Raw genomic sequence first — 11337 nt, 5'->3', positions numbered from 1 at the left:
TGGAACAGAGGAGACTAGTCTTCAAAGTCTTCAAAATCATGAAAGGCATCGACCACATCAAACCAGAGGAGCTTTCCCAGATCAGCAGGGACACACGCACCCAGGGACACAAATGGAAATTGGGCTCCAAGGCATTCAAGACAGAAAACAGGAGACACTTCTTCACACAGAGAGTTGTCACAATCTGGAACAAACTCCCCAGCGATGTGGTTGAAGCTGAAAATGTGGAACATTTTAAAATAGACTGGATAGGATCCTTGGATCACTTAGTTATTGATGGACACCAAACGACCTCGATGGGTCGAATGGCCTCCTCTTGTTTGTAAACTTTCTTATGTTATTATGTTCTCTCTCTCCCTCCCTCCCTCTCCCTCAGTCTCTCTCTCTCCCTCCCTCTCTCACTCCCTTTCTCCCACTCCCTCTTCCTCAGTCCCCTTCTCTCACCCTGCCTGTCCCTCTCCCTCACTCAATTCAATTAAATTAAATTTTACTTTTTTGGCATGACAACAGTATATTGGTATTGCCAAATCATTACATAAATAATAATAAACAATATTTTAATAAGACACATATATACCCCCTCCCCCCACCCTCACACAGCCCAAATATAAACAGACCAGGTCCCTTTCCCTTCCCGTTCTCTCTCTATTCTAATATAATACAATAAAATGAAACAAAACAAAAACGTATACAAATGTATATAAAAACATCCATAGATTTGAATATGGATAAAATCCCCCCCTCCCCCATTTAACAGTAACAGGCAAGTAACAGACAGTGTGTGGCAGGCATGGTGTCACACACTGTCCGTTAGGTCAGGGCAGGCGGTCACGTATTTAGCAGCTTTGGTTGCAGTCCACTCTTCCTCTCCCAGTATAATGGATATTTTTAGTGGTCTGAGAGGAGGTTAAAATCTGCTATGCTGCTTTCAAATTAAAGGATATATATCTCCCATATATATATGTGTATTTAGAGCAGAATAACAGGACGTGCTCTCTCCCTCCCTGTTCCACTCCCCCTATTACTGACCTGCCAGACATTCCAGAACTTGCACACATTCCATGACCTCACCATGAAGGGCTTTGTCAATACAATACACCATATAGCCTTTCATCCAGAACAGAGAGAGACACGGGGGTAGTGTGTGGGAGTTTGAAAGGAATTCTGATCCTATTCATCAGATTAGAGTTGAGGATTAGCAACAGCACAAATAGCACTGATATTACTACTAGTAGTATCAGTATCAGTAGCAATTAAAGTAGTGGTAGTAGTATCTGTTACAATAGCAATTCTACAATAAAAATCATAATAAAACTAAACAATGACCTAACAATGTGCAATTTCACCCACATAAACCTTCCTTCTCTCTCTTCCTCCTTTCCATTCCTCCCTTTCCTCTCCCTTCTGCCCTTCCCTCTCTCACCTCTCCCTCCATTGGACTGGATTCCATTTACACAGCCCATAAAGAGAGAGAGAGAGAGAGAGAGAGGGAGAGAGAGAGAGAATGAATGTGATATTGGAGGAGATAGAGGGATCTGGAAGCTGCGGAGAGCTCCCTCTCTAAACCAGCCTGTGAACTTGAGAAGCAAGAGAGAGGGATTTTAAAGTGAAACAACGTTGGGCGAGAGTGGGAGAAACTCAGGGAGAGAGTTTATCAGTCTGTTTCAACAGCATCAACCGGTCTCTCTGCAACTGTATCTGTCGCTGGGCCACTTAACTACTACGACTTTCTACCCTGCGGATTGGGGTTACTATCGCCTCTCCTCTCCTCCACTCTCTCCTCTGTCCCTCTCTCCGTGGCCGCTATGGCCGCAGCGGTGGGAGCGGTGGGAGCGGTGGGAGCGGTGGGGTGGGCTCGGCGGCTGCGGGACAGGGATCGAGATGGGGCAGGCAAGGCGGTGCGGCTCGCCCGCCTCATGCACCGAGACGCCACGGAGCTCGCCGAGGTGTTTGTAAGTGATTTAAACTGAGTAATTATTATTTTTTAATATTTGGTACAAAAGCGGTACAGACTGAGTTCTGCTGTGCTTTAGTGTCGTGTTACAGCGCAGCGCGGTGTTGTATTACTGTGTATTGTCACGTTACAGTGCAGTGTATCACACCGGTAATACAATACAGTGTATTACAGCACAGTGCAGCGCAGGTCACTATACTACAGTCTATTAAAGTTCATACTTGTTAAAACAACGTATTAACATTACAGAGTATTACACAGTTCAGTACTAGGCTATATGAGGCCGAAGGTGATAAGCTTCTCTAGGCAACAGACTACGCAATAAATAACCACTTTTATATATCAATAATGACTATGTTTAACAAGCGTTTATGTTTAACACTTTTTGGACTCATATTTACATATTAAAGGTCTGACAGATACTGCTCTCATTACTGCTGCTATTGCCACTATTTTTATACTACTAATACTGCTGCTATTCCCACTACTGGTATACTAATACTGCTGCTATTGCTACTACTGTAATACTGCTGCTACTGTTGCTATTGCTACTATTGTTATGCTACTAATACTGTTTCTATTGTTACTACTGTTATACTACTAATACTGCTGCTATTGTTACTACTGCTGCTATTGCTACCACTATTATTCTACTAATACTGCTCCTATTGTTACTACTATTATTGCTGACGCATCACCCCCAATGTTGAGAAAATGATAGGGGGGACAAGGGGACTAGTGGATTACGGGACTCCCCCCCCAATTATTATTATTATTATTATTATTATTATTATTATTATTATTATTATTATTATTATTATTATTATCATTATTATTATTATTATTATTATTATTATTATTATTATTATTATTATTATATATTTCTTGTCAGACACCCTTATCCAGGGCAACTTACAAAATATAAGTGCAGTACAAAGTGATTCTGAAACCAAACCTACGCCACTGATTGCTGCTACTACTACTGCTAATACGAATGCTTCTCCCACTCCCTTCCTCTCCAATCCAATTCAAATTCAGAACAGCTTTATTGCCAAAAAACATCCACATCCAGCTCCAGTGGGTGATGGGGAAGAATACATACAGCAGTTATACATGTCAGACATGAACATGTATTTACAGACATTGTATACTTTCCTTTTCCACTCCTTCTCTTTCATTCCCTCTCCCTGTCTCTCTCTTTCCTCTCCCTCTCCCTCACACACCCTCTCCCTTGCTCTCAGGTGGCTCTGTGTGCCGTGCGCAAAATCACGGCATGTCTGCACAGGACAGACACCCTCACGCTGTACCAGTCTGTACCAGTCAGTCAGTGTATTTATCCTATACTCCACCATGCTAATCTCTGGCTCTCTGTCTCAGAAACAGAGACATGGTCTGACCGACGACTCCCTAGACTCCCTCGATCACCGCGACCATGCCCCACCATCCCTGCCTCTGCCCCCCATACCATCTCCCGGGGCGACGGTTGTTGAGCGGCTAGAGACGCTTGTCACGGCACTGCATTCCCTCAGCAACCTCCTGGCCCAGCTGACCCGGTGGGAGCGAGAGATGGAGGGAGAGATGAATGAGGAGGATGAGAGGAATTTGACATTTTTCAGCAGTTTAGAGACTTTGATCTCCAGACTGGGCGACCTGAGAGGCAGTGTACAGAGACTTCTAGTGGAGAGACTGGGAATTGCAACTGTGACACAGACAGAGGGAGAGAAGGAGGGAGGGAGTGGGAGAGGGGCAGAGGGAGAAAGAGGGAGGGAGAGAGAGAATGGGGAAGGGGGAGAGGGAAGGAGGGAGAATGGGAGGAAGGGAGAGCGCAATAACGGTATCCCCTCTCCCTCTCTCCCTCCTCCCTCCATCTTCTACTGGAAGAGGTGGGGTTTCTGGGTCCTGAGGCAGCTGTCCTCCTGGTTGCTCAGAGCCACCCTGGAGCTGGGAGCGCTGAGCAGGACTGTGGGGGACTCTGGGACTGGAGGACCTGGGGCACGCAGAGCCAAAAGGAGGAGTAGAGTGAGACACTGAGATAGTGGGAGGGGGAGAGAAAAGGACTTACAGAAGAGAGAGAGGGGGGGGCAGAGGTGGGAGATGGGGTAGAGGAGAGAAAGGGAGAGGGAGAGAGAGAGAAATAAAGAAAAAGGGACGTGGGAGAGGGACACAGAGAGAGAAAGGGACTGAGAGAAGAGAGGGAGAGAGGGAGGGAATATGAAAGGAAAGTGATAGAATGAAAAACAGACTATGAGATGGTTGAACATCTAATTATATAGAGATATTTCTAATTTCTTTATGCAGAGAGTTTTGAGATTATATGAATGGAGATTTTAACACTATATATTTAACACAGAGATACATTCTGACTGACCTCTTCTAATTCCTTAGATCAGTGTGTGCTTTATCCCTATTTTGCAGTGAGAGAGAGAGAGACTGAGACAGAGAGAAAGAGAGAGAGAGAGAGAGAGAGAGAGAGAGAGTGAGTGGTTTCAGAGAGAACGACAAAGCCAGTTTGTCAGTATGATTTAATGCCTATATACTGATATTAAAATAAAAGTAATATTTTACTAAGTGTGCCCATTCAACCTTTATGATAACTTGTGTTGAGTTGTGTTGTTATGCTGTAGCTGAGTTGTGTGAAGGTGGAGGGGCCGATGTATGATGATGTAACAGTCCCATACAGCACCTCTGACCATTCCCTATAGGGAACACGTATCCTGCGAACTTCATCTCCTGCTACAGCGATGCCGTTTGCAACTGATCACTCAGCGACAGTGTGCCTGCAAAGTGACAGTAACAGACTGTCTTGCAGCTGCTGTGCACACTGTATTCAGGCCAAGTGGAAGGTCTTCAGCAGGTTCACAGGGAAGACATCCATGGACTCTACAGACTAATGAAGATAAAGGGACACATAGCACAGGTGCATTGTGGGCAGCAGCGGAGTGGACTGAGTACTGCAATACTGAAAACCTCCAGCGTACATTTGTTTCTTACAGCACATATTACACACCTAGCATAAACTGCTTTGCTTGACTGCTTTGCTGAGTCATAGCTCATTGTTACCCTTGATCCAGTTCTATTGCTGGTTCTTACTGTGATTACAGTCAATGAGTGTATGAATGTGTGTGAGAATGGCAGTGTGCGTCTCAGAAGGAGACTGGATAAGGCTGAGTGGGATGGAAATGGATTGCATAGGGCCACACTGCATTGAACTGAACTTAATTTAACTGACAGAGAAATAGTTCCCTCTTGTGATCAACTGCTATTACTGCACAAAGATGCTTCTCCTGTTGTGAAAAGATGAACACCCCACCAATACAAACACACACACATTAAGGACATTTACAATAATATTAAGAACACAACTGTGGCCTCCACCTTCTACACTTTCTAATCTGGTGTTAGGAGATATTTGTAGGACCTGGGATCTTTTGCCAGCTGTTTAATAAAAAAGTGTAAAGACACACAGACTGTCTGCACATGTCTAAGGATGCGTATTCCCACTTCTGACAATAGCCCTAGAATACTATTAATTTACACTTTTTGTGAATCTCTGTGTGTCTCTACTTGGCAGGTTGGTCTGTAACACAGCAAGATGTCTTACTATACTTCCAATTGTAATTCTGCATTGGCACTACAGGAATCGGCATAACTCTTTTGGGTGTTTAACCAGACCATCATTCTCTCAGTCAAACCTCTTTACATTTAAACCACACCAAATCACAAATTGTGTAAATTGTGGTGTAAATAAACCACTGAAACATCTTATTGATGAATTGCCTCAATCTTGCCTCAATCTTGTGTCCTTCCTTCCCACAAAATTACTACTCAACCTAAATCAATTACAATCCATTAACCACAAAAAATTAAACAAATGGTGGTCAGTATATGGTCACTAATGTTACTATTGGAAACACTGTTTTGTCCTTCTTTTAATTTTGGCCAAGTGTAAATTTTATTTTATGTTGAATTTCTATATATATATATATACACTCACCTAAAGGATTATTAGGAACACCATACTAATACTGTGTTTGACCCCCTTTCGCCTTCAGAACTGCCTTAATTCTACGTGGCATTGATTCAACAAGGTGCTGAAAGCATTGTTTAGAAATGTTGGCCCATATTGATAGGATAGCATCTTGCAGTTGATGGAGATTTGTGGGATGCACATCCAGGGCACGAAGCTCCCGTTCCACCACATCCCAAAGATGCTCTATTGGGTTGAGATCTGGTGACTGTGGGGGCCAGTTTAGTACAGTGAACTCATTGTCATGTTCAAGAAACCAATTTGAAATGATTCGACCTTTGTGACATGGTGCATTATCCTGCTGGAAGTAGCCATCAGAGGATGGGTACATGGTGGTCATAAAGGGATGGACATGGTCAGAAACAATGCTCAGGTAGGCCGTGGCATTTAATCGATGCCCAATTGGCACTAAGGGGCCTAAAGTGTGCCAAGAAAACATCCCCCACACCATTACACCACCACCACCAGCCTGCACAGTGGTAACAAGGCATGATGGATCCATGTTCTCATTCTATTTACGCCAAATTCTGACTCTACCATCTGAATGTCTCAACAGAAATCGAGACTCATCAGACCAGGCAACATTTTTCCAGTCTTCAACTGTCCAATTTTGGTGAGCTTGTGCAAATTGTAGCCTCTTTTTCCTATTTGTAGTGGAGATGAGTGGTACCCGGTGGGGTCTTCTGCTGTTGTAGCCCATCCGCCTCAAGGTTGTACGTGTTGTGGCTTCACAAATGCTTTGCTGCATACCTCGGTTGTAACGAGTGGTTATTTCAGTCAAAGTTGCTCTTCTATCAGCTTGAATCAGTCGGCCCATTCTCCTCTGACCTCTAGCATCAACAAGGCATTTTCGCCCACAGGACTGCCGCATACTGGATGTTTTTCCCTTTTCACACCATTCTTTGTAAACCCTAGAAATGGTTGTGCGTGAAAATCCCAGTAACTGAGCAGATTGTGAAATACTCAGACCGGCCCGTCTGGCACCAACAACCATGCCACGCTCAAAATTGCTTAAATCACCTTTCTTTCCCATTCAGACATTCAGTTTGGAGTTCAGGAGATTGTCTTGACCAGGACCACACCCCTAAATGCATTGAAGCAACTGCCATGTGATTGGTTGGTTAGATAATTGCATTAATTAGAAATTGAACAGGTGTTCCTAATAATCCTTTAGGTGAGTGTATATGTGTGTGTGTGTGTGTGTGTGTGTGTATATATATGAAGAACAGGAGTGTGCTAGGAGACAGAGCCTTGGGGCACACCTGTGAGGAGAGCTCAAAGTCAGAGAAGGGTGAGAAAGAAGAGATGGAAGGTAGGTCAGTATGAAACACGGAGGTGGTAGGAGGAGAACGGGGTATTGATAATTGATAATAATTTCATTAATAATAATACTTATATTTCAAACACTTCTAATATATACGCCGATCAGCCATAACATTATGACCACCTGCCTAATATTGTGTAGGTCCCCCTTTTGCCACCAAAACAGCCCTGACCCGTTGAGGCATGGACTCCACTAGACCTCTGAAGGTGTGCTGTGGTATCTGGCACCAAGACGTTAGCAGCAGATCCTTTAAGTCCTGTAAGTTGCAAGGTGGGACCTCCATGGATCGGACTTGTTTGTCCAGCACATCCCACAGACGCTCGATTGGATTGAGATCTGGGGAAGTCAACACCTTGAACTCGTGATTCATCAGACCAGGCCACCTTCTTCCATTGCTCCGTGGTCCAGTTCTGATGCTCACGTGCCCATTGTAGGCGCTTTCGGCAGTGGACAGGGGTCAGCATGGGCACCCTGACTGGTCTGCGGCTACGCAGCCCCATAGGAAACAAACTGCGATGCACTGTGTGTTCTGACACCTTTCTGTCAGAACCAGCATTAACTTTTTCAGCAATTTGAGCTACAGTAGCTCGTCTGTTGGATCGGACCACATGGGCCAGCCTTCGCTCCCCACATGCATCAGTGAGCCTTGGCTGCCCATGACCCTGTCGCCGGTTCAACGTTTTTCCTTCCTTGGACCACTTTTGATAGGTACTGACCACTGCAGACCGGGAACACCCCACAAGAGCTGCAGTTTTGGAGATGCTCTGACCCAGTCTTCTAGCCATCACAATTTGGCCCTTGTCAAAGTCGCTCAGATCCTTACGCTTGTCCATTTTTCCTGATTCTAACACATCAACTTTGAGGACAAAATGTTCACTTGCTGCCTAATATATCCCACCCACTGACCGTGCCATGATAACGAGATTATCAGTGTTATTCACTTCACCTGTCAGTGGTCATAATGTTATGGCTGATCGGTGTATATGCCTTAGTTCAGTGTTTTATATCCTTTGGGGGTTGAGGTTGTATCATACTCCAAGATACTTTAAACTCCAAGAACTCTACGGGTCAATTGACATAGAATCATATATTTAAATTTTCATGTGGGCTGATAGCATTCTAGGACTATGGTTCAGGGGAATTGCTTTATAATTGATATTGCTCTCTGAATCTAACCATGACCAATTGTGCTTTATATAACTGCTTGACCTGGAATGTCAAAGGTATTAACCACCCTATCAAACACAAATTAATACTGAATTATAAAAAAAAACATAATATAGACATAGCCTTTTTACAGGAGATGTACCTTACATATTCTGAACACTCAAAACTGAAGCAGGACTGAGTAGGGTGTTCCACTCTCCTCTCATGCAAGGGGGGTAGCCATTTTGAAAAGGGAATGAAAGCACTTGGTCTGATCTTTGTCAAACTCAAATCCATCAGCATGTGATAGTTACTTCAGCCATGATCTCTTCCTCTTACCAGCAACTAAAGGACATGTTATAACTCATTGTGCATATTTAGCTCAAACAATCTCAGATCACTCCCCACTTCCATTAACTATACCCACCTCTGGTATACAAAAAGGTTACTCAATGCCTCTACCTTCACCAACTTTATCAATGAAAATATTTATATTTTTCTGCATACTAATCGGAACCCTTCAACCTCACATGTACTCCTATGGGATATAATGAAGGCTTATCTAAGGGGCCAGATAAATTGCTTCTACTGCAGATAAAGGAAAAAGTACTTTGCTAAAATGGCATTTTAAATCCTAAAAGCAAAAACTATCAGCAAAATGACTAGCCTTTAATACACTCACCACTCAAATCTGAAATTGCTGTTTGGCTCTTTTGAGAGCATTATTATGAACACAGGGATAAAATGGGGAGACTTTTGGGCTGGCAAATTGGAAAAACTAATAGAATGTTCACTACAATTAAACTGCTGGATAATCCAAATAATCAAAATCCTCAAGATATAAATTTAGCTTTTAGATACTTTTATCTATTGCTGTACACTTCTCGGAAAGAATCTCAGATTCATACTTACAAAATAGTATAACTATAATCTAGATCCAAAAGTTTTAAAAGTATAATAGAAAAGTATTACTAAAAATTATATTATGCCTTTAATATCCCCACTCTAAAATGAATAAAAATACTTTTCCGTGTTTTCTTTCCCCCCTAACTATGACCCCATAAAAAAACTCCAGCACATTCCACCAAAATGGAGGATGGCCACACTGGGGAAATGCAAAGACAGGCAAGTAAACACAAGTCTAACTCAAATCACTGGTTTGTTTTCATAAGAACATAAGAAAGATTACAAACGAAAGGAGGCCATTCGCCCCATCGTGCTCGTTTGGTGTCCATAAATAACTAAGTGATCCAAGGATCCTATCCAGTCTATTTTTGAATGTTCACAAATGTTCAGCTTCAACCACATCGCTGGGAGTTTGTTCCAGATTGTGACGACTCTCTGTGTGAAGAAGAGTCTCCTATTTTGTCTTGAATGCCTTGAAGCCCAATTTCCATTTGTGTCCCCGGGTGCGTGTGTCCCTGCTGATCTGGAAAAGCTCCTCTGGTTTCATGTGGTCGATGCCCTTCATGATTTTGAAGACTTGAATCAAGTCCCCACATAGTCTCCTCTGTTCCAGGGTGAAAAGGTTCAGTTCCTCAGTCTCTCAGTAGGACTTTCCCTTCAGACCTGGAATAAGTCTGGTTGCTCTCCTCTGAACTGCCTCTAGAGCAGCGATATCCTTCTTGAAGTGTGGAGCCCAGAACTGTACACAGTATCCAGATGAGCTCTAACTAGTGCATTGTACAGTCTGAACATCACTGCCCTTGTTCTCAATTCTACACTTTTGACAATATACCCTAACATCCTGTTTGCCTTTTTTATTGTTTCCCCACATTGTTTGGATGGAGAAAGTGAGGAGTCCACATAGACTCCTAGGTCTCTCATGTGTTACTTCATCTAGTTCTATTCCTCCCATAGTGTAATTATAGTGGACATTTTTGTTACCTGCATGTAATACCTTGCACTTGTCCACATTGTATTTCATCTCCCAGGTGTCGGCACACAACTGAATATTATCCAAGTCCCTTTGAATAACCTGTGCTGCCGAGATTGTATCTGCTGAGCCACCTATTTTAGTATCATCTGCAAATGTGACAAGTTTGCTAATTATCCCCGAGTCCAGATCATTAATATAGATTAGAAACAGCAAAGGCCCTAGTACTGATCCCTGTGGAACTCCACTAACAACCTCACTCCAGTTAGAAGTGACTCCTCTAATCGACACCCTCTGTTTCCTATACATCAACCAGTTCATAATCCATCTACTTACATTACCCTGAATGCCTACAGCTTCCAATTTGAGGATCAGTCTTTGGTGCAGAACCTTATCAAAAGCTTTCTGAAAAGTATATCATATGCTTTCATATGATCTACAGCTGCAGAATAAATTAGTAATGATCTGCCTCATTTAAACCCATGTTGACTATCTCCAAGAATATAGTTTTTATTAAGATGGTTTTGTATTAAGTAATGCAAGTGAAACTGATTGGTCTGTAATTTCCTGGCACAGTTTTGTCCACTTTCTTGTGGATTGGTATGATATTGGCAATTTTCCAGTCAGCTGGCACATCCCCTGTTCTAAGTGTCATTTAGAATATTTTAGTTAACAATATATACATTTCCTTCATTTCTTTAAGTACTGTTGGAAATATGCCATCTGGCCCAGGTGATTTGTTTGTTTTTAATTCTGCTAGTCCCTTTAGTATTTCCTCCTCATTTATCCTGATCTCTCTTACGGTTTGACTGGACTGGTTGTTAACCTGTGGCATGTTATCCATTTTAAAAACTTCTGTGAAATACTCATTTATAATATTTGCCACATCTTGTTCACTTTACAAGATACTTCAATTTTTGCCCTTTATCTGTTTCACTTCCTCCTTTATTGACCTCTTGCTGTTGTAGTATTGCAAAATGCTATTTCCATTAGTTTTAACTCCAATAGAT

At 42.6% G+C, this 11337-nt stretch overlaps 1 protein-coding gene across 1 annotated transcript; it reads left to right on the top strand.

The window, feature by feature from the left end:
• The first annotated feature begins 1166 nt into the window (after window positions 1-1166).
• On the top strand, window positions 1167-4522 carry LOC136764436 (ciliary neurotrophic factor). The gene is made up of 2 exons (XM_066718487.1): window positions 1167-1952; window positions 3332-4522. Exons 1-2 carry the CDS (start codon window positions 1806-1808, stop codon window positions 3983-3985), a joined length of 801 nt encoding a protein of 266 aa, XP_066574584.1. The 5' UTR covers window positions 1167-1805; the 3' UTR covers window positions 3986-4522.
• Window positions 4523-11337: the final 6815 nt, after the last annotated feature.

Source organism: Amia ocellicauda, chromosome 12 (genome assembly GCF_036373705.1).
Source record: "Amia ocellicauda isolate fAmiCal2 chromosome 12, fAmiCal2.hap1, whole genome shotgun sequence".
Lineage (NCBI taxonomy): Eukaryota > Metazoa > Chordata > Actinopteri > Amiiformes > Amiidae > Amia > Amia ocellicauda.
Note: the sequence above shows the minus strand (reverse complement) of the source record. Positions and strands in the feature narration are given on the sequence as shown.